The 25,450-nt window shown below is 43.0% G+C and overlaps 1 protein-coding gene across 2 annotated transcripts; it reads left to right on the top strand.

Annotated features, from left to right (window-relative positions):
* The first annotated feature begins 2,977 nt into the window (after nucleotides 1-2,977).
* On the top strand, nucleotides 2,978-25,017 carry LOC117649373. 2 transcript variants are annotated; one of them, XM_034392063.1, is made up of 5 exons: nucleotides 2,978-3,074; nucleotides 3,885-4,058; nucleotides 9,530-9,700; nucleotides 15,011-15,171; nucleotides 24,850-25,017. In XM_034392063.1, exons 1-4 carry the CDS (start codon nucleotides 3,003-3,005, stop codon nucleotides 15,062-15,064), a joined length of 471 nt encoding a protein of 156 aa, XP_034247954.1. In that variant the 5' UTR covers nucleotides 2,978-3,002; the 3' UTR covers nucleotides 15,065-15,171; nucleotides 24,850-25,017. The 2 variants fall into 2 exon arrangements, with proteins under 2 accessions (XP_034247954.1, XP_034247955.1); XM_034392064.1 differs by lacking the exons at nucleotides 9,530-9,700; nucleotides 15,011-15,171; nucleotides 24,850-25,017 and adding an exon at nucleotides 6,874-6,995.
* Nucleotides 25,018-25,450: the final 433 nt, after the last annotated feature.

The raw sequence follows: 25,450 nt of genomic DNA, 5'->3' as shown, positions 1-25,450 counted from the left end.
GAGCAGACCTCGGTGAAGGTTCTTCATGGCCTCTGCCAGAGTGTCGCACTGCGAGTAGGCTAGGCTCCCTGCTGCTTCCCTGTCCTGCAGGCCCTTGACGAACGCGACTACGAGCGCTTCCTGGACGTCTCGCTCGTTTTGAGTGACCATGTACCGCCGTCCTGCGAGCTCCAGTTCTCGAGCAAACTCATGGACAGTCTGGCCGGACTTCTGTTCCATGGTTTCGAAGTCTCGTTTGCGTTGCCAAAACGAAGTGGGCCTACTGAACATTGTGGTAAGCATTCCGTCCACTTCTGCATAAGTGATGGGCCTCTGCTGCTGGTTCAGCATTTGTAACACTCCTAGAGTTTTTCCTTGAAGTGCTGCCACAAGCTTAAGCTTTTTCTCTTCCTCAGAGCATCCTTCAGTCAGGGCTCGGAACTGCAAGCGCCACGCACTGTAGCACTGCTCTCCATCATACTCAGGAATTTTGACTCCTGGACGAGGGCCTTGTTGAGCACCTTGCTGCTGGAATGCAAGCAGCTGTGTAATCTGTCGCTCCTGCTGCGCCATCTGCCGCTGCTGCTGCGCAAGCTGCTGCCGGTACTCAGCCAATTGCAGGTAAGGCTGTAATCCTGCTGGTGGTGGGGCTTCCCTCGCGTCGACAGCGACATCGACTCGTTCAACTCCTCCTTGTTCTTGTTCCAGGTACTCCTGACGGGCTTCCCGTGCCTGCTGGACGCGTGCTAAGGCGGCTTCTCGTTCCTGGCCTCGGCCACGGCCTCTTCCACGACACTGGCCTCGGCCACGACCTTGGCCACGGCCTCTGCCACGGCCTTGACCTTGGCCACGCCCTCGGCCACGGCCACGACCACGACCTCTGGGTGCTGCTGCAGGCTGAGCGTTGTCCTCTGGCTGAGCCTCGAATTGGCCTTCCAGCGGTAACTCCTCGGGACCAACTTCGACGTTTGCCATATTACACGTTTGCTCGTACGCTTGGTGTCTTTATTTGAGTTTTAAGAACCTGACCTAGGCTCCTTGGTGCTGGCTTGTGGGTTTCTCTCGGCTTTCAGCTACCAGTCACTCTCACAGTGGACGTAGCTACACAGCCTTGTCGGCCTGTAGACTTCCCGTTGTCAGACTGGCGTCCTGGATTCCAGTAGCACAGTCTCGTTGGTTAAGTCCACAGCTCGGCTCAACCGGTTTCGCTCGACCTTTTCTTTCACTCGTGGTAGGGCTGCTCGGCTTCGCGACTCCGCCTAGCGGACAGCCTGTACCCCTGCACCTGCCTCAAGGGCTGCTCGGTCGTACGGCTCCGGCTAGTGGACAGTCTGAACCGCCTGCACCTGCCTCAGACCACTTTCTCTTTCACTCCCACATTCGGTCTGGGGTTGGGCTGCTCGGATTCGCGGCTCCGCCTGGACAGCCTGTACTCCTGCACCTGCCTCAAGGGCTGCTCGGTCGTACGGCTCCGTCCAGTGGACAGCCTGAACTTCCTGCACCTGCCTCCACCCCCTACTGAGCTGCTAGTCAACTCGTCCGACTCTCACACTCTCACTCTCACTCCCCCTCAAAAACTCTCCTCTCCCGTCAAGCGTTGCCGCCGCTTCACCGCTGTCACCAGTTGTTGAGTTTGGCAGTGTGAGGGCGAGTGACAACGCTGGAGGGGTTTGGAGGGATTTATTGGAAGGAGCACAAGGGCACTAGTCAATGGTCTGAGACTCGGCTGCAGACTGACTGGTTGCTACAAGGGTGGTTCAATATATAGCTTTGGCAACAGAGACACTTGTTAGGAGGGTGGCAACGGGGGTGCGCTCAGAAACCGGAAATATAGAGGAGCCTTGGCCAAGGCAGGGAAGTTCCATAGCAGAGACAGGAAGAAGAACAAAAGCGGGGACTGACCGGAACCAACTCCAGTTGTTTCACTTCTAGCATTCTGCCAATTCACAACAAATATGATTAAATAAATTAAATGTGATTAAATGAATTAAATATGATTAAATAAATTAAATGTGATTAAATGAATTAAATCTGATAAATTTGATTGCACTGCTGGTGCCGAGTGCAAGTTAGATGGATTGGAGTCTACACTAGCCGCGTGAGACCAGCATCGTTCTACCACGCAGCAAGATGCTACGAGAGCTCCAGCGCGGCGGCGGCGGCACTGACAGGGCTGAATTTAAGTGATCTTACCTATCCTAACCAAACCTAACGGGCTGGCGACGGATCTCACTCTCTCGCAAGCTAGAGAAAGATCTGTCGCGAGTGAGAGTGAGATCCGTCGCGAGCCCGTTAGGTTTGGTTAGGATAGGTAAGATCACTTAAATTCAGCCCTGTCAGTGCCGCCGCCGCCGGAGCTGGAGCTCTCGTAGCATCTTCCTGCGTGGTAGAACGATGCTGGTCTCACGCGGCTAGTGTGGACTCCAATCCATCCAACTTGCACTCGGCACCAGCAGTGCAATCACATTTATCAGATTTAATTCATTTAATCACATTTAATTCATTTTATCATATTTAATTCATTTAATCATATTTAATTTCTTTTATCATATTTAATTCATTTTATCACATTTAAATAAAATTAATTCAAGAAAAGGCGGAAAATAGGGGGGAGCTCTAGGAGGGGGGAGCTCTAGTACTTCCTGCCTTAAGAGCGTACCTTTCTCAAAATGTCAATTTTGCAAAAATTATGCAAAAATTAGATGGCGCATTTTGTTGCATTCTTTCTGCCGATTCCGAAAATGTACTGTGATTTTCAAACGGAGAAAAAGTAAAATTTTAAAAATTCGCATTTTAAGCAATTTTTCAAAACTTAAAAGGCTGGTAGCGCCCTCAGTTTCACTCCTTTCTCAAAACCAAGTACATATTCGGAATCAGCAGAAAAAATACTACAAAATGCGCCATCTAACTTTTGAGATTTCGAAAAAAGTGTACATTCGACCACCCCTACCGTGCATGTGGATCCAGTGCGATTGGCATTAGACGCCGCAGCCGCATACTGCGCTGGCGTGCAGGCAGGGACCATGAGGTTCTGTCTCTTCAGTGGGCTACTGATCAGCACCTGCGCCCTCTACGTTCTGTCCGCCCAGCGTGGGGTAATCGTTGCCTTCAAACATTAAGAACCACAGTGGTAAAACTAAAGTGTAACTCTAAGCTTGACTCAAGCATCAAGTTACGCTTGAAGACGTGACGCTTGATATGAAGCGTAGACATGAAACTACCCCATGCATTTAGATAGGGGGGATCTTTGTGGATGAGCCGGTTACGCTTGATTTCAAGCATAAACTGATTACGCTTGAAAACAGAGGGCAATACTTCGCTTAACCTTTACCAGTGGAGTCACAATCACGACTCTAATTTGGCATACAGGACATGAGGCCCGATGGTCTGAGCCCCAGCATGAGCCGGGGTTGAGCCCCGACTCCCGGATAGGGCACTTCGGAGATAACCCAGACCGGAAGTCAGCGACAGAACGGGAGAAACAATAGAGCGTCGGGAGGCTGTGCTGAGCGGTGGTGGGGGTCTAAATCGGCGGAGTAGGGTTGACGACGGCGCGCGCATGCTGCCCCCACTCCGCCGATCTCGACCCCCACCACCGCACAGCACATCCTCCTGACGCTCTTTCTTCCGTTCGGTCGCAGCCTTCCGGTCTAGGTTTTCTCCGAAGTACGCTATTGAGCCCCGACCTAAGCCCCATTTGAGCCCCACTTGAGCCCCGTGGCAGTATAAATCATACAAAAATATTACCTGCGCTCACTGATTACTTCCGAGGCACACACGCTTAAAGCCTTGCGAAGTATTTCGAGCTTAAGCTGAGGGGCGATGAAAGCCTTGACCACTTTCGCGCCGAAACCTAACCTAACATTTAGCCGGTACGAGAACATGTAGTCTTCATTATGTTGCAGAAACCGGTGAAAACGACGAGGCTTTTCCCCAAGTGGTATGGAGCCCAAACATGCACGGATAAGAAACACTACGCCAATCTCACCAACTACAGGATCGAGTTGAACGAGTACGGGGCAGAGTATATCGCAGATGCAGAATGGTGGCTCTACCGCGGAATCAAAGTGCTCACCAAGGTAACGCTCTAACACTCCAAGTCCCGAAGGCATTCAAAACCAAACCCGAATGATTCACACTCCTGGCACAGCGCAAATCGGTTTGTGCTCTTAAAAGAGGTGTGCACTTGCACCGTGTAGGACTCCTAACCAAAATTTTTGTGCAACTCCTTGGTCATTACCGTATTATGCCCTTGAAAGCCGTCAAAACCTGATTCAGGAAGCAGAAGAAGGGGTAACTTCCGTACGAGAAACAACTCAGCAGCCGTTGGGCATAATGCGAGGGGTGCCTCGCTATGTTCAAAAAAGTGTACGACTGAGTGAAGAGCGTGTGGGAATGATTGTCTAGACTGTGACAGATTGTTACGAGAACGTGTAGAATATGAGGGATTGTTACAAGAATGGACAGAATGTAAAAGAATATTGTAGGAAGGTAAGAGAATGTGTGCGAATGTCTTTGAATGGGCGTGCATGTGTAAGTCATGCACGTTTGACGGTAGAGCGGGAATGTTAAGGGGGCAGTAGCACTTTGTGCACGCTTTTTCATTTTTTTTCGAATTTTCTGTTTGCACCTGAATTAAAAAGACTTCCATGAATGCTAGAGACAAACGGCAGTAACCATGTAAAAGATCATTTTTTTTGCAACAATTTAAAAAAAAAGTATTTTGTTTCAGCATAAGGGGAGGCACCTATATGAGGGACGTAAAAAAGGTCTGCAAAATCATACGTGGTGTCACTGCGCGCACGATTTCAGCCAAAGTTTTCAACATTTTTTCAATCGGTAAAGTGCATAAAAAAGAGCATAAAATTTCCTACAAAATGAACCACGGGGGTTAATATCGGATGAAAAATGCTACTGGATATTTAGTATCGAACAAGAAAAATGCATTCAATGGAAAATTTGTGAAAAACGACCTTTTTCTACCAGCGTTTTTGGCCCGATATTAACCCCCGTGGTTCATTTTGTAGGCAATTTTATGCTCTTTTTTATGCACTTCACCGATTGAAAAAAAGTTGAAAACTTTGGCTGAAATCGTGCGCGCAGTGACACCATGTATGATTTTGCAGACCTTTTTTACGTCCCTCATATAAGTGCCTCCCCTTATGCTAAAACAAAATACTTTTTTTTGAAATTGTTGCAGAAAAATTAATCTTTTACATGGTTACTGCCGTTTGTCTCTAGCATTCATGGAAGTCTTTTTAATTCAGGTGCAAACAGAAAATTCGAAAAAACTTGAAAAAGCGTGCACAAAGTGCTACTGCCCCCTTAAGTGAATGTGACCGAATGTGTGAGAATGTTAGGCGTGGTGAAAGAATGCCGCGATTGTATGGGCGAGTGTGGGGAATGTCTAGTATGTGAAGGAATGTATGAGGAATGTCTTGAATGTAAAGGAATGTGTGAGGAATGTCTAGAATGTGGAGGAACGTGTGAAGAATGTGAAGGAATGTGAAAGACTTTTGCAGGAATGTGTGAGATTGTTTGTGAACAAGTACTGGTACTGTGTTCAAAATGTGCCAGAATGTAATGTGATGGTATAAGAGTGTTGAGAGAATGTGTGTGAATGTTGGGACAATTGTAGACAAATGTCGTGACGGGATTGTGTGAGAATATGAGGAATGTGCTTGAGTGTTGTGAGGATGTGTGAGGGATACTCGGGAGTTGGGTCTCCAGTTGTACATCGAATGTGGGCAGGGGTCCCCCCCGCGGCATAAGGGCGTAAGTCAAATGGGAAACCCATTGAAAATAGGTTGTTCTGTCCGATGACGACTAAACTGTTTGAAAGGAAAATAAAAACCTGACAAATGAATGTTGTGCACATGTGATTACAAGTGCATGAAGCATAAGTTAGATTTTTAGCTAAAGTCATACGTGTCAGGTTACTCCGTGGAAGATTTCTGTGACTTATCACTTTTCGTTTAAATGGAAAACTCAGTCATTTTAACTTGTATTTCCTTAACGAAATGAAATTTGGAGACAAATCAAGGATTCCATTTAAGTTGCCAAAACGAAGGAGGTTAAGTTTACTTCATTCTTTTTACAATAGATTCATTAAAACACAAGTTGAGTTATCTCCTATCGACGATATTTTCAACGGAACCTTGGTTGAGTTTGCATCTTTTTCTTAATAGAGAGCGTAAGAGAGGCCGCCCTGAGCCTGAGCCCCACACCCATAAAACTTCCCTTTTTTGCACTGACCCAGCCGTTTATATTTGTCGCGATACGAATCAGATCGTAACTTGATCCATCGTTTGTTTACACTATATGAACTGTGAGAGCGTCACACTATTTAGTGCGAACCACTATGTTTCACGCTTATGAACCTCGTTTGTCTCAGACTTCCAAGAGTGAGACCGTTTTGTCCCACACTTCCAAACGTAGGTCCTGTGGCACTGAACCATAGGCAGCGAGTGTGGGACAAACCGTGTCTCGCACTTGTTAGCGTGGGACAAGGTTCACACCAAATACTGTGAGACTGTCTCACACCTGCATTTGCACTGTATATGTAACTGTTGGAAGTAGGAGGTAGGTTGCACCTAGCTTAATCCGGTTCGAGGCTGAACCGAACAAATCTGGTTACTTGTGGAGCCACCTACTTCCATCCAGTAATCGAACAGCCATAACTAAGTAGGTAGAACCAGTACATTTGTTTTATTTGCACATGTAACCAATAGGGGTGTTTACTATGGGTGAATGCAGGGTAGGGGCAGGGAGGGCTAGAGAGAGGACAATAATAACGAGACTAATCAATGGACCGAAACGTCAGTTTCGGCTTGTTCCGGCACCGGTGGGGCAAAGTTGCAAATTGTTTTTTAACTACAGAAAATTGTTGACCAGCTTTCCGACCGGGAGATGTCCGAGGCGCGGGTGTATCAAGAGCTACGATAACTGTAAAAACGAAATGTCGAAAATAATAACACCAGAAGGATATGAGAGGCTGATAAAGGAGATGAAGGCACGTAACAATAAAGAAACCAGCGTAAAAAGAAATTTGAGAAATAAAGCTTTCCGTCTTTCACCCACATCCAACCAGACAAAATGCTGTTTTAACACTTTCAACCAAGGTAAAAAATCAATTGTGGGTCTCGAATCAATAATAGTCCATTTTGTTTGACGGGCTACGACAAATCCATGAATGAGCGTATCAATTTCAAATGCGGTATGGGTCTTCCCTCAACCTTCTTTAGTCACCTGAAACAGCGCAGATGTCTGAGCAACGACCACCACACCACCTATCGGGCAGCAAAGAGAGACCTTCAAAATTCTATGGCAAATTGGGCACATCCGAGGGCAAGAAAAAGGGAAGGGGGGGAAGTGATGTTTTTCAAAAAAAAAAAATCGAATTATGGAATGAAGGGGGACGTCTCTGCCGACTCAAGTGTATAACAGGTGAAGAACTGTAAGTTAACCCAAGTCTGGCAAAAGTTGCTCAAGGCTTGTCGCGTGGGTACTCACTAAATGTCATGGGACTTTTGTTGTCCCATGAATGATGCAATTTTAAGCACATCCGGCGGTGATGCAATCAGAGATCCTCAACTTAACATTTAACTAACACTGCTTTCATAACGTAACATAAGACAATGTTCGCTAAAGGTTAAGGGTACGGACTTTTGGAAGTAATTCAAAACACAAAAAAATAACTTACCCTTTTTGAAAAGATGTCAGAAGTTAAGGTTAATAACTTTAACTCTTACGATAACGTTATGATGCCCTTATGAGGTAAGTTAAGGATCCCTGGATGCAATTTTGAGTCCGCCAGGCGGAACAAATTGGCTGGTGAAAGTACAATTTGCAGCGGCGTCGGACAAAATGTGTCGCCAGACGGGAACAAAATTGTATCTGCGTCGGATGTGTTTAAAATTGCATAAATCGTGGGACAAAAAAAGTCTCATGACATTTAGTGTGTAGCTTTAAAAATTGCTGACCCACAAGTGGTTCCAAAAAGCAGTTCGACGCCTCCTAATAGAACAATCCTAACTGTCGGTGCTGATCCAAGACAATCCCACACCCAGAGGAAGGAATTCTTGTGGCAATCCCGGATTTTCTATTGAAATGTTTTGATCATAATTTACTCCATTCAATCCTAATTTTCTCACTTCGAGCATGCATGCATGCATGCTTCAAACCATGGTTTAGATCGATTATGAGAACGTGTTATTCTCAATTTTTGGCCTGTATTTCATGTTCGACTTCAAAAGTGAAGGAGGCGACGAGCATCGAACACCCGCTTTTGAACTAGATTGCCAGCTCGCAAGCCACAGCGCCAATGTGTCGCTCTGTTCAGTGTGCCTCGATAAACGCTATACACTTCGACGCCTGCTCGAGCGCTCAGAAAAATAGAAGAGAGGACCGAACGCGGAAACTGAGATCAGCTGATGAAGCCCCGGTTTAACAGACGGCAGTAGTGTAGTGGTATCCCGTCTGGCACTTCGGTGGACTGCGGTTCAAAACCCGTCCACTTCGATATTTTGTTTGACCTTTAGGTCCCACCCCAGCCTCAGATCCGTTGACCAGCTTCAAATCCCGGCTCTGCGGTCATTTTGTTTCAACTCCAACTCCAATCTATCGCCGTGCTCAGACGCAGCGCTGTGGTAGCGCAGTGGTCAAGGGGCGTCTCCCGTAGTATACGCACCTCGGTTCAAATCCCATCTGTTTTTTTCTTTTTCGTTTCTTTTTTTTTTTTTTTCAAACAAGTTAGCACGCTTATTACGCAGAGCTCAACGCTGAAAACGACGTAGTGCACTCTAAATGTCTTACGAAGAAATTTCCCATATTACGAAGGAAATGGCGCAAGCATAATACGAAGGTGGTTTTTCTTCGTATTACGAAGGTTTTTCTTTGTATCTTACAATGAAAAAGCTAAAAAGATTCGTATTACGAAGGAATATTGCTTCGTATTATGCTTGCGCCGAATTCACAGTAACATACGAAAAACATAGGTCAAATTTCATTGTACGACATTTAGAGTGTGCACGACGTAAAAAGCTATTCCTTATAAAAATTCTATGACGCCAACATGCTGCTTCAAATTTCTTGGCAATGGACTTTTTAAAAAGTATAAACCTTGCACATGAACGTGGAAGTTGTATTTCAGTGATATCATGATTCGCTGCTTTGGACTGAAGAGAGCTAATGAGCAGTCTTAGCCTCCTCTGAAACCTTTGAGCAGTTAGGATTGTCTTGGATCAGCACTGACAGTTAGGACTATTCTATTAGAAGGCGTCGAATTGTGGGCCAAAACGGCCTGTTTTCGAAACGGCCGTAGCTCACCAACGAGGGCGACTGACGGCACTGCTATGCGGCAAAGCGTAGCTAAGGGATCATAATTGAACGTCTGAAAGCTACTTCTGTACAATGCATTTTTAAGTGTGTACTTAGTAGACAGTTAGATTCGTAGTGTTTAGGCGCCCAAAGGCGCTACAAAACCTGAGGCGAGCGTCAAAAGACACCAACTTTCAGAGCACCCCTGAATGACAGTGTATTTTCGCCTCAGTTCGTGGTCATCATTCACCGCTGCTTGGGTGGCGTCTCGTCGAATGCGTGCGAATACTTTACAACGTGGACCTGGGACGCGGCTCTCTGTGCGCTGGTCCCCTCCAAGGGCGTCCTCTGGAGCCCCATCGTCCAGACCATGGAGCCTGAGTTCAAGTGTCCCATTGCAGCGGTAAGCTGGCAGAAAAATAGGCCGCATGTAACAAAACTTGAAATGTATCGGCGCTTTTGCAGGGGACACGAATTAAGTGTCACGCCAAAATGCAGCCTCACAGTGAAGTCATGCCAAAAATCGGCGAGACTGGTTAGAAGACGCTGATTTTCGGATTTCCTTGTCATGCAGATTTTAGGCGTGACGTCGGCCTCTGTTGTGGATACATCTAGGCTTCGTTATTTTGACGTGATGAGGGTTCGATTTTCGGCTGGGAAGGGTTCGATTTTCGGCTTCAGTAGGGTTTGAGTTCACTGAATTTTCAAACTTAACCAAATAGACATCACCATACAGGTTTAGATTCGTCTCGAGAGGACAAACAAAAAATGTCAACACATGTTATGGGTTAAAATAGAAAGTGAAAGAGCTATTGGATTTTTAGAGTGCCAAAATGGCCAAAAAGACGTTAGAAGTTTTATAATTCTTTCATTTTCCATTTAAACCCGTGACATTTGTTGACATTTTTTGTTTGTCTTCGCTTGCGACAAATCCCCTTGCAAAATGGAAAATATATGGGCACTATATGGACAAAATATATGGCCCAACATGTATTGACGACATATGTGGAAAAGATAATTTAGCAAGATACTTTTCCGATATAGAAAATATGTGGCAAATATATAAATTTCATACATTGCTCTATACATGTAGGCAATATATGATGTGAATACACCGAGTCTGACGACTCAGAGACTTTCTTTACTATTAGCAAAGAATTAAACTTCGCCTTGCGAGGACATCCAATAGTGATCCTACCGTCGTTACCTAAGAGAACTTTTCGCGCTACACCCAAAAAAAGACGTTTAAAATTTTCGAACTGTTCCAGTAAACTTAACAGGATTTCTCAAAATTTCCTGGAGACTTAAACGCATAGGAAAGAACCTTGCCCCTGCTCAATATATGGCGTCAATATATTTTACAAGATAAAATCATGTTGAGAAATATAGCCGCCTTTCAACATCGAGTGCCAAGATTTTAAGAAAAGTTACTTGAAAAGTCTGCCCTCCTAACCCTGCCCCATCCCACGACGGGCACCGTGTCAGATATTGAAACATACATTCCGCGAAGATAATATTATATGGGGGAATATATGCATCATATATTAACGGGCACCAAGATATACCCCCATATATAAACCACGTATTGCGCAAGATAATTTGCAATATATTGAGCAAGATACAATTATATTGGCAATGCATGAAACATATATGGAGTCATATATTGACACATATTTTCCATATATTTTCCTTTTTGCAAGGGATCTTAATCTGTAAGTTAATGTGTGTTTGGTGAAGCATGCAAGTAGGCGCTGTCCTGGGAAAGTCCCCAAGTGCCGAAAGCCGGCGAAGCGGTCGAAAATCGAACCCCCGTGGGTTCGATTCTTTATAAACCGTTATTGAACCGGGCGAGAATTGTGACAGTCTTTCCACGCTTCGAGCATCGAACCCCCTTCTAACAGTGTGCTCTCGTGCGGAGAGTACCGAGTTTCCGGCTGGCCAGGCAGCGGTTGCCTGGATGGCCTGTCTAGAAGATTAACACGCGTTAACGCATTCGCTGCGATACGAGAACATGCAACTAACCTCGTATCGCACTGTGGGAAAATAACCACAGTGAATCGATCATTTTAAGCAGGGATCCTTTACTTACCTCATAAGACTATCATAACGTTATCATAAGAGTTAAAGTTAGTACCCTTAACTTCTATCACCTTTTTAAAAGGGTAAGTTATTTTTTTATGTCTCAAATTTGTGTGGATAAACTTTTGCAAATACTTTCATAAGTCCGTACCCTTAACCTATAACGAACATTGTCTTATGTTACGTTATGAAAGCAGTGTTAGTTATATGTGGAGTTAAGTTAAGGATCCCTGATTTTAAGTATTTAGACACTACACAGCAAGAAATCGTAGGCCTCAACTCATGTAATGCTGACCTTCACCTCGAAATGGTTCCAGAGTGTTAAGTCAGACACTAGGATAACATTTTAATGCACACGCAATGTGGGTGTTGGCAAAGGCTGAGGGTCCCAACCTTGTTTCTCACTTTATTATGTTGCCATATTCTATTTTCAACCCATTTGAGCGCCTAAAGCCGCAATTTAAAAAAAAAGTTTGAAATTTTATTTGAAATTTCAAAAATTTGCCACGGCGTAAGTTCTGAATTGTTTTTTTTTTTCAGAAAAATTTATATGAGTGATCTTTGAGTGGTACGCTATGAGATAAAGAACTGGGAGCTGGATCTGAGCAAGTGCGTTTTGGACCATGATGGTTTGACACGAGGGGTGAATCACGAGTGTACTCATGTGTACAAATTTGCCCGTACTCAGTGTACTCACAAGTTTAAAAAGGGTAAAATTCACCAGTTTTTCGACCGATTTAGCGTTGAGTGCCTTTTAAAACGCTAAATAAAGCCTTAAAACGTTTATAAACGTGAAATTTATGAGTAAAGCATGGTGTACTCACGCGTACTCTTGTACTCATGTGTACACTAGGACGCGGAGTGATCCACCCCTCGGTTTGACATGGAATGCCCCAGACTCCTGTTTTAAATGTTAGACAGGGCAGTCTGAGACCGTGTTTGGTCTGAATTTTTGTACCCAGTCTGAAAATTCATTACGAAGAAAGTTTTAAATTTCAGATAAGGCTGACTTTTACAAAACCAAATATACAAAATCAAACGTAGCGCATTGAATCATTTTGATAACGTCAGCTGTTATGTTAAGTGAGCTTGGCAAACCGAAACTGTGGACAATCCACTTCTCACGGTTCGATCCACACACTGGCAGCCGCCTGGGGTCGGGTTTCACGGACCTGCCGCTAGGTGGCGCCTGGAGCGCCGTGTCAGATCATAAATTAGTAATTCTGATTCAAGTAACTATAGTCAATTATTTTTGCAAACGGTGTCATCTGTTACCGTAGTAAATATCAGCTTTCAGCTTTATCCGTTAGCGACAAGTTTTAAACAGGGTAGGTTTACGCCAGACCGCGTCTTGTCGTAACAGGCTTCGCGATGTCTCGCTGCCTGTTTCTCTAATCCGCGCCTGGCGTACCTACCTTGGCCTGCGGCGCTTGCGCCTTGGCCTGCGCCTGCCTCGCGGACAAGATTATGGGCCGTTCGGGTTTTGATAAATATGTGTGGCAAGCAGAAGTTCAATTGTTTGACGAACTTCGCGAATTGTCAGTTTCTTTCAATTTTACCTTTGAAATGAAACGCGTAAGGATATAGTCATGAGTCTCGCACTCCCTTAACTCAATTACGCATCAAAGCTGTTGTTTTCATAGTTTGATATTAAAAGCTTATAACAATATAAGCTTGAAGACTGTGTTTAACTAGAGCAATCCTTCATGCAGCTATTCTGAAACAATGACAAAACAGGGGGTGATCCTGAAGAGCAGCCAGCGTCATGGCAGTACGGTAGATGCGTGTAGGTACACTCTAAATATCGTACGAAGAGATTTACCTTAATACGAAGGAAGTGGCGCAAGCATAATACGAAGGAGGTTTTTCTTTGTATTACGAAGGTTTTTCTTTGTATTTTAAAATGAAAAAACTTAATAGATTCGTATTACGAAGGAATTTTGCTTCGTTTTATGCTTGCACCGAATTCACTGTAACATACGAATAACATGGGTCAAATTTCACTGCAAGACATTTAGAGTGTATTAGAGGGAAGCTGCGGAAGTGGTGTTTGTAACGGGCAGTCGGACAACGGGCGAAAATTCGCCAACCATCTGGCGCGAGCGTTTACACTCTGCCCGGAAGGCCTGCACTGAAACAAGTCCACACTCTCAGACTCGTATTGACTTTTTTCTCTGCATTATTGACATTTTGAACTTTGCTTACGTAGTTTTTTAAGCAGCAATAATATGTAGCATTTCCTTTTAAACCATGAACAATATTGTTCACTATAAAGACTAAACTGTCATCAATTATTCACAATTTTTGAAGTCAATTGCGTATTGGCTCCTTTGTCAATACCATTTTGACTTTAAGGGGGCAGTAGCACTTTGTGCACGCTTTTTCAATGTTTTTCGATTTTTCTGTTTGCACCTCAATAAAAACGACTTGCATGAATGCTAGAGACAAACGGCGGTAACCATGTAAAAGCCTGTCGTTGGAAGGAGTTGTCTGGAGCTCTTCATGACCGCATATTTTCTGGCCCTTGCTTTACACAGGGGGCGGTAACACCCTAAATCGGCAGTGAGGCGAAGCTCTCGCTCCGATCTTGCTCCGTGCAGGGGTCACGGACTTCTTCGAGATTATTCAAACTAGGCCATTGTTTGCAAATCGCTTTGCACATATCGAAAGAGTATCACATAAAGGGTGCATTAGACTCATTGGCAATCCCTTAACTGCTACTTCAGCCCTCAAAAAAATCAAAGTGAAAACACCGAAAAATACAATAAGTCTAATAATTAAGGAAAAAACCTCGGGGGCGCCATCTTTGTGTAAACATTTCTGCGATTTTCTCTTTTGTACTAAGTAAAATTGGGAGTTTTGGGAAGGTCAATACGTCTAATGCACCCTAAATTTGATGCTCTTTTGATCTGTGCAAAGCGTTTTGAAAGTACATTTTTTGGCGATACAATTGAGTAGCGCCAATAAACGGCCTTACGGAAAAGTATTGCCTTCAGAACGGCGATACACACACAGAAATATCGCCAAAATTTGGCGATACTTTTGGGTATTGCCAAAACCACGGCATTAAACAAAGGTCTTGTCCCCTTGATTTGTTCGACTTTTATTGCCAAATGGTGGCAATACTCCAAAGTATCGCCAAATTTTGGCAATACTTTTGTGTATCGCCGTTTTGAAGGCAATACTTTTCCGTCAGGCCGTTTATGGGCGATACTCAGTTGTATCGCCAAAAAAGGAACTAAAAGTATTGCCTTTGGATTTAAAGTGATTTTAGGCGCTTGTATATTGCGAACAACTGGAGATAGGAAAGGTAAGCACAGAATAGTTTAAATTGAAAATTAAATTTTGAATTTAAGTTATTCTGTGTATAACTTTTTCATCCCCCACTGTTTATGAAATTGAGCTACTAAAATTCAAAAATTGCAAAATAATGTTAAGTGTGCTCACCCTGAGAGAGAGAGAGAGAGAGAGAGGGGGGAGGTTGACGGAGTCGAGCTCGTTGAGACCTACACGAGCGGAAAACTTCAGGACGACTCTACCACCAACGGCTTCTGCGTCTGCCGCGTGAGTCACGAATTAGTTTTACGAAAACCACCCACGTATCATCTGTGGATCACGTTTTTATTGTTCGCAGGATGCTGCTTTTCTGCCACGACCGTGCATGTGGATCCAGTGCGATTGGCATTAGACGCCGCGTACTGCGCTGGCATGCAGGCGGGGACCATGAGGTTCTGTCTCTTCAGTGGTCTTCTGATCAGCACCTGCGCCCTCTACGTACTGTCCGCCCAGCATGGGGTAATCGTTCACTTCAAACACTGAGAACTAGTCACAATCACGACTCAAATTTGGGAGAGGATCATGTTGTCATCTAACTTTGGGCGAAGAAACCATCCTCACCTAAATCCGAGTGAAAATGCTATCTGGCCGTAGCTAGGAATATAATCCTAACCCATATTTGGGTTATAAAGTATACCTCGCCCCAAATTGTATTTTGATCAATGCTTCTTCGTTCGCACTGAATCACAACGTTCTTTTGTGTATTAGGTCATTCGCCTATCTGTGGTGCACACTCTCAGAACGTTACTGTCCTCTTTCTCATTATTCGTCAAAGCAAGGATTATATTTAGAATCTTAAAATTTTTAACAACAAATGGTCAGTATAATTGCGTATTGTGGTTGCACAATGTAACGTGCTGTGAGTGCAGGTGGCTTGCAAGTCACAAATTCGATGGCCCCTATTCAAAAGATCTTATCTGCGCGCTCCTATTCAAAGAATCTCATCTGCCACGCACGCAAATTTCACTAAGTTTGACCATTTGGGACGGAGAAGAGGATAAGCGTAACATATTTCTACACGCACTATTAATTTCTTCGATCTTTCATCTTCAAGTTTGTGTAACTATAATCCCAAATTATTTTGATTTGTAGCTGCCTCTATTGGTCAAACTTAGTGAAATTTGCTTGCTTTGCAGATAAGATCTTTTGAATAGGACCCCTCGAATTGTTGTTGCGGAATTTTAAATCTTTTCAGTGGCCTGTTTGTTCGGAGCTTTTATCAGCGGGTTAGGGAAAAGGGCACCGAAGTTCCGTACTTGGCAGGCAGGTACGGAGTATCTAGGCTAACTGTCGAGCAGTCATACTGGACTTTTTAACATATTATGGTGTGTCTACATTTCCCCCTTGTCCCGCGCTCACTGATAACTTCCGAAGCACACACGCTTTAAACCTCACGAAACAGACGAATTTACTTTGTTATGCGAAGAAATAGTTCGTAAGTTACGGGGTATTTTCTTTGTAAGCTTATGTATGCTAAAAATACTTTTAAAGCAAGCTGCTTTTCTTTTTAAGGCCTAAACTAGTTTGTTAGGTTTTCGCAGTGCAGTTTTTGCTGTTTGAAGTGTCTTTCTCCGCTCTACAAACTTTAGTGTGTACTCAGTATGCGTCTGTAGACACCTAAAGATACATACTTAGATGAGTACACACCTACAGATGCATACTTAGATGAGTACACATCTGCAGATGCATACTTGGATGAGTACACATCTACAGATGCATACTCAGCTGAGTACACGCCCTTGCAAAAAGGAAAATATATGGAAAATATGTGTCAATATATGACTCCATATATTTCTGCATTGTCAATATAATTTTCTTGCTCTTTATCTTCAATTTTGTACTAAATCCCATTTATATTGATTTGTATCCTGTCGGTTAAATTGATGCATATTTGCCCTTTGAGATATTATCTTCGCGAAATGTACCTTCAATATCTGATCGGTTTAAATCGTTGATGGCCTGGTGAGGTGGGAGCTTTACAAGGGTTTTAAAACTGGCACCAAATGTTGAATGGCGGCTATATTATCATAATTTTAGTTGTAAAATATATTGACGCCATATAATATTATGGGTAAGCTACTTTTCTATGCGTTTGCCCTCCAAGAAACTTCCGAAATCCGCTTTAAACCTCACGGAACAGGGGAAAATTTAAAACTTTGTTAGGGTAGGGAAAAGTTCTTTAGGCGACATGTTACTTAAGCTTAGATGTCCTCTATGGCGAGGTGCTTTCTTTATAAGTAAACTATTGGTTTTCGCAGTCGCAGACTTCTGGTGTTTCACTATATTCGCCTACAAACAATATATGTACTTTATATCTGTGCCAAAATATTTTTAAATGAGAACACATCTTGCAAGATTATCTTCACATATGGTCACACTGTTGGCCATATTTGGTGCTATAGTCTCAGATGCTTTCCCATTTGAAGGGCGTCGAGGGGTGAATCACTGTGCGTTCTGGTGTACACATGAGTACATGAGTACGGGTGAGTACACCTTGCTTTACCCATAAATTTCACATTTGTTGGCTGAGCGATAGCGAAGCCCGTTACTCAGGTGGGGTTGAAAAGTTTTGTCTGTCTGTGTGTGTGTGTCTGTCTGTCAGCACTACTCCTCCTGAACGGCTCGGCCGATCTGGCTGAGATTTTGCACACTTTTTGGGTATGTCCTTGGCTCGGCACACGCGAAATTTCACCATCCTAGCTCAACTAGTTCAGTTTTTATAGCCGAAAAACACCTAAAAAACGGCGAAAAATAGTGTTTTCTGCCGGCAAATGCCTTCTGCCTTGAAGAAAGGGGGGTCTGGAGGGCGGAGCCCCCCAGCCCCGTCAAGTTGAAAAGTAACGACGGTCAAGATCGTGTTATCTGTAGATAAGGCAACTCTATCTGGAATGAAGGGGGGGGTCTGGGCACAGCATGCAACAATTAAGAAGTAACCGACGATGGGCAAGCCATGGCCTGCCGAAGGCAGGCTAGCGCCGCAGGCCAAGGTAGGTGCAAACGCCAGGCGTGGATTGGCGAAACTGGCGCAGCATCGCGAAGCCTGTTACGACAAGACACGGTCTGGCGTACACCTACCTTGTTAACATCTCAATGCTTTATTAAGCTTTTTAAACATCACTCAACGCCAAATCGGTCGAAAAACTAGTGAATTTCGCCCTTTTAAAACTTGTGAGTACACTGAGTACGGGAAAATTTGTACACATGAGTACACTAGTGATTCACCCCTCGGTACACGTCTAATACCCAAATTACCCTTGAGAGGTAACAAAATTCCAGGGGTGGTCCACTACCCCACACTAAATGTCATGGGACTTTTTTTGTCCCACGATTTATGAAATTTTAAAAGGCCCAATCCGACGCTATAAAATTTTTTTCCCGCCTGGCGACACTTTTTGGGTCCGACGCACTCGTGTAAATTTAGTCAGAATGTCAGAAACATGTCTGAAATCCTGATCAAATTCGCGCACCTCTGAAAGCTGAAATTCTGAAAACTTACTCTGATATTGATGGTGGGGTTCTACAGAATGTCAGGAGATGTTTTCAGTTTTCAGAGGTGCGCGAATTTTGATCAGGTTTTCAGACAGGTTTCTGACATTGTGATAACATTTACACGAGTGCGTGTACTTTTTGTACTTTCATTAGACAATTTGTCCCGCCTGGCGGACACGAGCGGACTCCAAATTGCATCACCACCGGATGTGCTTAAAATTGCATCATTCGTGGGACAAAAAAAGTCCCATGACATTTAGTGTGCCCACACTAGGGGGTAAGTAATACGGACCACTCCTTGCACAGCTGTTACTCTGCAAAGAAGCAAGCCATAAACATGCCGTTTGACCCAAAACACGAGGGAGGGATGATAGATGAGTTTTAGATTGGCAAGACCGCAAGCACTTTTTGCTTGTCGGTAATTCTGAAATAATCTCGACAAGTGGTCCATATTACCCGCACTGGCGATGCAAAAAGTTGTGAAATTGAAATTGAGGTACGCCAGACCGTGGCTTGCCCTAACACGTCGCGATGCTGCACCTGGTCCGACAACCCACGCCTGGCGCATTCGCACCTTGGCTTGCGGCGCTGGCCGGCTCCTTTTGTAGCACATTAGCACACAATCGGCGTGAACAGAAAGTTAGAAACTAGGTTCGGTTTTAACGTTTAAACTGGGGTGCGGTGAAACCCTTTACCCTATTTAACCCTCTCGTCCCTGCACCCTATTTAAGGGGGATTTTCCCCCCTCTTTTGATGACGATGATATTTTAACTATACCTCTCGGAGACTAACGGTACAAACCAAATAAAAGAACAGAATTTTTACAACATTTTCAAAAAAAATATTTTGTTTTGTCTTCAGTTGTAAGGGAGTTATAGGGAATGCAACGAAAACCGACAAAACATACAAAATTTCACTGCGCGACACTTTTCTCCGGAAGTTCTTAACTCTTTGGCAATCGGTTTGCTGCATCTTGAAGATGAAAAAATCCTCTTTACTTTAACCTACGATCGTCCATATAGCGCAAGGAAATCTTCTATGATAATAGGAAGTGAACTTATGAACTGTATCAGGTCCTGTGAAATGAGCATGAAACTGTTATAGCTAAACATGTGCACTCAAGAGCAATCATGCTTACAGATCTTTAAAAAAAAAGGTAGCTATTCTATTTTACATTTCACACCCACCTTAAGAAATTGATGGTGTAGCTGGTTCAAAGTTTCAGCTCTTGGAAACACTGTGTTCAAGGCTTGCTTTAATTCAGAGTCATAAGGACACACAATAACATCTGGATCAAAACAAGTATTGATTCCTCTTAGATGCATCAGAACTGCTTTGTAGGATGCTTGGTTTTGCTTCTCCATCATGCAATATACTAATGGCAAAGCATAATCTTGATACTTTCCCACCAAAACGAGGAGCTGCAGGCGGCAGTGAAACGGAGGTGAAAAAAGTCATTAGTAAATCGTGATCCAGGGTGCAGAAGAAGGACATAACCCTCAATATTGGCCATTTTTAGGAGGAACAAAAAACTTAGCAAAGGAAACTAAAACAAAACAAATGGCTGTGGTAAATGATATAATTTCAAAAAGCAAGTTAAATTTTGGAAAAAGGCCATCAGAAAATAAAGGACACTCCACCCGGGTTTCTGCAACTTATCACTATTCGTTAAAATGGAGAGCAGTAGGGACCTAATCAAATAATTCGGTGTAATGATAAAAACCATTCTATGGCACAGTAAAATATAAACTCAATTTTCAGTCAAGTGATTCCCCTCGTCCACGTCTTGGATCACATGCTACCTATGTTCCTTACAAACATAACAAGGTAGGTGTACGCCAGACCGTGTCTTGTCGTAACAGGCTTCGCGATGCTGCGCCAGTTTCGACCATCCACGCCTGGTGTATTCACCTACCTTGGCCTGCGGCGCTAACCTGCCTCCGGCAGGCTGCTTCCCTAGGCAGGCCGTAGAGATGGGCGTGATCCCCTCAAAAAATAGTATTTGGTCATCAAAATCTACACCAATGGGATTTAACTTTCGATCGGTGGCCCGAACGGGTTCTATTTTCGTCATCAGCAGCCTCAAAAACATATGAAACGATATGAAACTTGACAAAAAGTTGAAAGTACCAAAAAAGTTGTCCTTTTTCTGTCGTTTTTGAAGTGGTTTTTGGCTGATATGACCGAATGGATTGAGATAGAAAGCTGCATTTTGGTGTGTGGCGAGCCAAGGACATACCTAATGACCCTGCAAAATCTCAGCCAGATCGGCCGAGCCGTTCAGGAGGAGTAGTGCACACAGACACACACACGCAGACAGACAGACAAACAGACAGACAGACAAAACTTTTCAACCCCACTGAAGTAACGGGCTTCGCTATCGCTCAGCCAATAAATGCTGGAAATTACCTGAAGTTTAGGGTTAGCTACATTTTCAGTTATGCAGGGAAAAGACCTTACACGACTGAGAAACGAAATATTTCTTGAGGAGCATAAGACTAAGCTGCTTGACTGATCATCAGATGTGACTAATTTTGAAAAGATGGAGTCTTGTCCATCTAAAGTGGCAGATAAGAAGGAGAACTGTGGCAGCTGCAGAACCGCAGCCACCTCCTGCAGACTCTCAGCAGGTGGGGGAAGAGAGAGCCTTGCTGCTTTCATCTCAGGATAAATTAGCTCCCATTTAATCTTGGCCTGAACAGCTCTTGACAATCTGGAACAAAATAGTTATGTATAGAATTTGTTCATTATCCAATAAAATTTGATTTCCATAACTGTAGAAAGGCTTACAGAGAACTTTCTTCGTCAAAAATATTCCTGTAGGAGGCTGGATTCCCATTGGCTACTCGCTGCAGTATTTGTTTTCGAAGCTGAAGTTGAGCCGGGAACAATAGGTTGGGCAAATGGTCGTGTGCGTGTAACAGTATTAAACTACCTTCTTGCCAGAGGGCTGTTCCAGGACAAGTATAATTGAGGCACCTCAGCAAAGCATAGGTCTCGTTAAGAGGAGACATCACTCCAAAATGGTCAAAAATTGCCACTTTTTTTTTATAAGTTAATATTATAGACCATTCTTTTCTGCGTCAAATGGTGAAAACCGCATTCCGAAATTCAAAAAATTGCAGTTTTAGGAGGTTGTGGGCCGCAAATATGCATAGGGGAAAAGCCTAGTTTCCCCAACTTTGATCGCGTTTTTCTCGAAGCATGAAATTGCAAACGGTTGCAGGCCTGTAGGGCGCAGTTTTTGAGCTACAGCGGGGAGATTTAGCATGGAAGCTCCTACGACATGCCGCTATGGTGGTTAGCAAAATAATTTGCATTGGTCAATTTTTATTATTTTTTTAACGTTCAAACTTGAACAATTTTGACCAAAAAAATTGAACAATTTTTTTTGTATGTAATAAATACAACTTAAAATTATTTTTTAAATGTGATTGAGGTACCCACCATAGCCAGACATCTCAGGAAGGCTGTCACCAAATTTCGTTGTTCTAGGTCAAACCGTTTGGCGTCCAGCGCTGAAACAGTGCGAAATGGTCTAACCTAACACTCAAAAATGTGTTTTCAACGAAAGCGCCGTTCTGCCCTGGCGGATTGACTTTGTGTTGTTTTATACTTTATCTGTTAAAATATGAACAAGTTTGCTCTTTCCGTTTGGTTTTTATGACGTTTTTACAAAAGCACTGTTTTTGGAGTGATGTTCCCCCTTAAGGGGGCAGTAGCGTCATTTGCACGTATTTTGACGATTTTCTTACCTCCTGTTTAGACGTTACTATAAAGAGAAGTATGAATGCCAGAGACAAACGGCAGGCACCATTTTAAAAAAGAAAGTTTTTACAACATTTTAAAAAAAAATATTTTGTTTTAGCATTGAATTAGGATGTTTTGTGTTCTATGCAAAAATGTGGTTAGTTTCCATCTAAAGTTGAAGATGAACGTTTCAATAGTTTTTCTTGCCCAATATTGAAACCCAAGGGTCATTACATGGGCAATTTCATGCTTTTTCAGATGCATTTTACCCATTGGTAAAAAGTTAAAAACTTTGGCTGCAACCGTGCGCGCAGAGACACCATGTAATTTTGCAGACCATTTTTGCATAGAACACAAAACATCCTAATTCAATGCTAAAACAAAATTTTTTTTTTTAAATGTTGTAAAAACTTTCTTTTTTAAAATGGTGCCTGCCGTTTGTCTCTGGCATTCATACTTCTCTTTATAGTAACGTCTAAACAGGAGGTAAGAAAATCGTCAAAATACGTGCAAATGACGCTACTGCCCCCTTAAGGGGGGACCCTGGAGAAACTTTCAAGTAGGCTTCAAAATAATCCCAGGAAGTTGAAACTTTGCTTAATTATAAGGTTCATTAAGGTGAGTTCCCAAAACAAAATTCAAACCAAAATGTTGAACGGTCTCTGAGAAAAGTGGTTTTTTTAGTGTTTTTTGGAGTGTTGGGGAAAAATCTTCCTGCGTCTTTCAATGGGACGGAAAGTCTTGAAAATTTTTTTGGGTTACCCTAAAGATGTATAGAAGAGATTTTATTGACGGAATTTTCAAATTTACCTTCTGTCCTGAGATATGAGTTTTCAAATTTTAACATTTAAAAAAAGTGATTTTTTCCCCTTTTTTAAAACTTTTAGGTGTGTTTTAAAAAAAGTAGGGCTGATATCAAGATTCCGTCACGAAAATTTGTCGACAAGTCATCAATGAATAGAGTACATGCAAGCTTGCATGATCATGTAGGTGTCAACCAGGAACGCAGGAAGTCTTTCTACGACAAAATTTTTTTGTCGACTGAGCAAAGCTGTGAAGTTGAGCGTAGAAGCCAACGACAACTGATCTCAATGTTATTTCCTTCCAAATGATAAAGAAACTACCCACTTATCTTAAAGGTGTTCAACCTGTTGAATCAGAAACCTTCTATGCACATTTTTATCTATGAACTTTAAAAATACTATTTTTTGGAATTTTGGCGATTTTTTCACCAGGGTCTCCCCTTAAACTCCTCCAATAGGTAATGAAGGCCACCTCCAACGTGAAAAAATGATGTCTGTTCGTTCACAGTGGGCTGTTTCATGACGCCGGGCAGGTCTGGCAGGTCCGCTATGACCTGTTGGACATCAGGCAAATTTCATAACATATAACATGATTGAAACTTGAGAAAGGGAAGTTTTGTCCTTCTTCTGCTCCCTGGATCACGATTTACTAATGACTTTTTTCACCTCCGTTTCACTGCCGCCTGCAGCTCCTCGTTTTGGTGGGAAAGTATCAAGATTATGCTTTGCCGTTACTATATTGAAGCAAAACCAAGCATCCTACAAAGCAGTTCTGATGCATCTAAGAGGAATCAATACTTGTTTTGATCCAGATGTTATTGTGTGTCCTTATGACTCTGAATTAAAGCAAGCCTTGAACACAGTGTTTCCAAGAGCTGAAACTTTGAACCAGCTACACCATCAATTTGCTAATGTGGGTGTGAAATGTAAAATAAAATAGCTACCTTTTTTTTAAATATCTGTAAGCATGATCACTGTTAAGTGCACATGTTTATAACAGTTTCGTGCTCATTTCACAGGACCTGATACAGTTCATAAGTTCACTTCCTATTATCATAGAAGATTTCCTTGCGCTATATGGACGATCGTAGGTTAAAGTAAAGAGGATTTTTTCATCTTCAAGATGTCGCAAACCGATTGCCCAAAAGTTAAGAACTTCCGGAGAAAAGTGTCGCGCAGTGAAATTTTGTATGTTTTGTCGGCTATTGTTGTTACAACTAAAGACAAAATAAAATATTTTTTTTTAAATGTTGTCAAAATTCCGTTCTTTTATTTAGTTTGTACCGTTAGTCTCTGAGAGGTATATCGTCATCAAAAGAGGGGGGAAAATCCCCTTACAATAGGGTACAGGGACGAGACTGCCCCCTTAAAGGGTTTCACCGCACCCCAGTTTAAACGTTAAAACCGAACCTAGTTTCTAACTTTCTGTTCACGCCGATTTGTGTTCTAATGTGCTTCAAAAGGAGCCGGCCAGCGCCGCAAGCCAAGGTGCGAATGCGCCAGGCGTGGGTTGTCGGACCAGGTGCACCATCGCGACGTGTTACACTCTCAGACCCACATGGACTTTTTTCTCTCTTGCTTATTGCGTTTTTTTAGCAAACGTAAAATGTACTATTTTCTTCTTAACTATGCACAATTTTGATCGTAATAAAGATAAAATTGTCAATAGATCATGTAGAAATTGAAACGTACATTGCAAATGACAAAAAGTCCGGTTTAATGGACTAAGTACATTATACAATGAACAAAATAGTGCATAGATAAAAAGAAAATAGTACATTTTACGTTTGCACAAAAACCTTTATGGCAAGAGATAAAAAGTCAATAAGAGTCTGAGCGTGTAAATTTTGTATGTTTTGTCGGTTTTCGTTGCATTCCCTATTAACTCCCTTACAACAGAAGACAAAACAAAATTTTTTTTGAAAATGTTGTAAAAATGCTGTTCTTTCATTTGGTTTTTACCGTTTGTCTCTAAGAGGTATATTTAAATAATCTTCGTCATCAAAAGAGGGGGAAACCCCCCTAAAAAGGGTACAGAGACGAGACTGCCCCCTTAAGTTCCCATTGTGACTGCGTAGTCTTTATTTTGTTGCAGAGACCGGTGAAAACGACGAGGCTTTTCCCCAAATATTATGGAGCCCAAACATGCACGGATAAGAAACACTACGCCAATCTCACCAACTACAGGATCGCGTTGGACGAGTACGGGGCAGAGTACATCGCAGATGCAGAATGGTGGCTCTACCGCGGAATCAAAGTGCTCACCAAGGTAACGCTCTAACACTCCAAGTCCCGAAGGCATTTAAACCAAACCCGAATGATTCACACTCCTGGCACAGCGCAAATCGCTCCGTGCTCTTAAAAGAGGCGTGCACTGGCGCGGTGTAGGACTCCTAACCAAAATTTTTGTACAAATCCTTGGGCATTACCGTATATTGCCCTTGAAAGCCGTGAAAACCTGATTTAGGAAGCGGAAGAAGGGATAACTCCGTAAGAGAAACAAAGAAAACTGACAGGGAAAATAAAAACCTGACAAATGAATGTTATACATTGGTGATAAGTGCTAAACGCTAAAACGTCATACGTGTCAGGTCAGGTCACTCCGTCGAGGATTTCTGTGACTTACCACTTCCCATTAAAATGGAAAACACACCCATTAAAATGGAAAACACAGTCATTTCAACTTATATTTCCTT

This window comes from Thrips palmi, unplaced genomic scaffold (assembly GCF_012932325.1).
Source record: "Thrips palmi isolate BJ-2018 unplaced genomic scaffold, TpBJ-2018v1 HiC_scaffold_4, whole genome shotgun sequence".
In the NCBI taxonomy this organism is placed as follows: Eukaryota; Metazoa; Arthropoda; class Insecta; order Thysanoptera; family Thripidae; genus Thrips; species Thrips palmi.
Note: the sequence above shows the minus strand (reverse complement) of the source record. Positions and strands in the feature narration are given on the sequence as shown.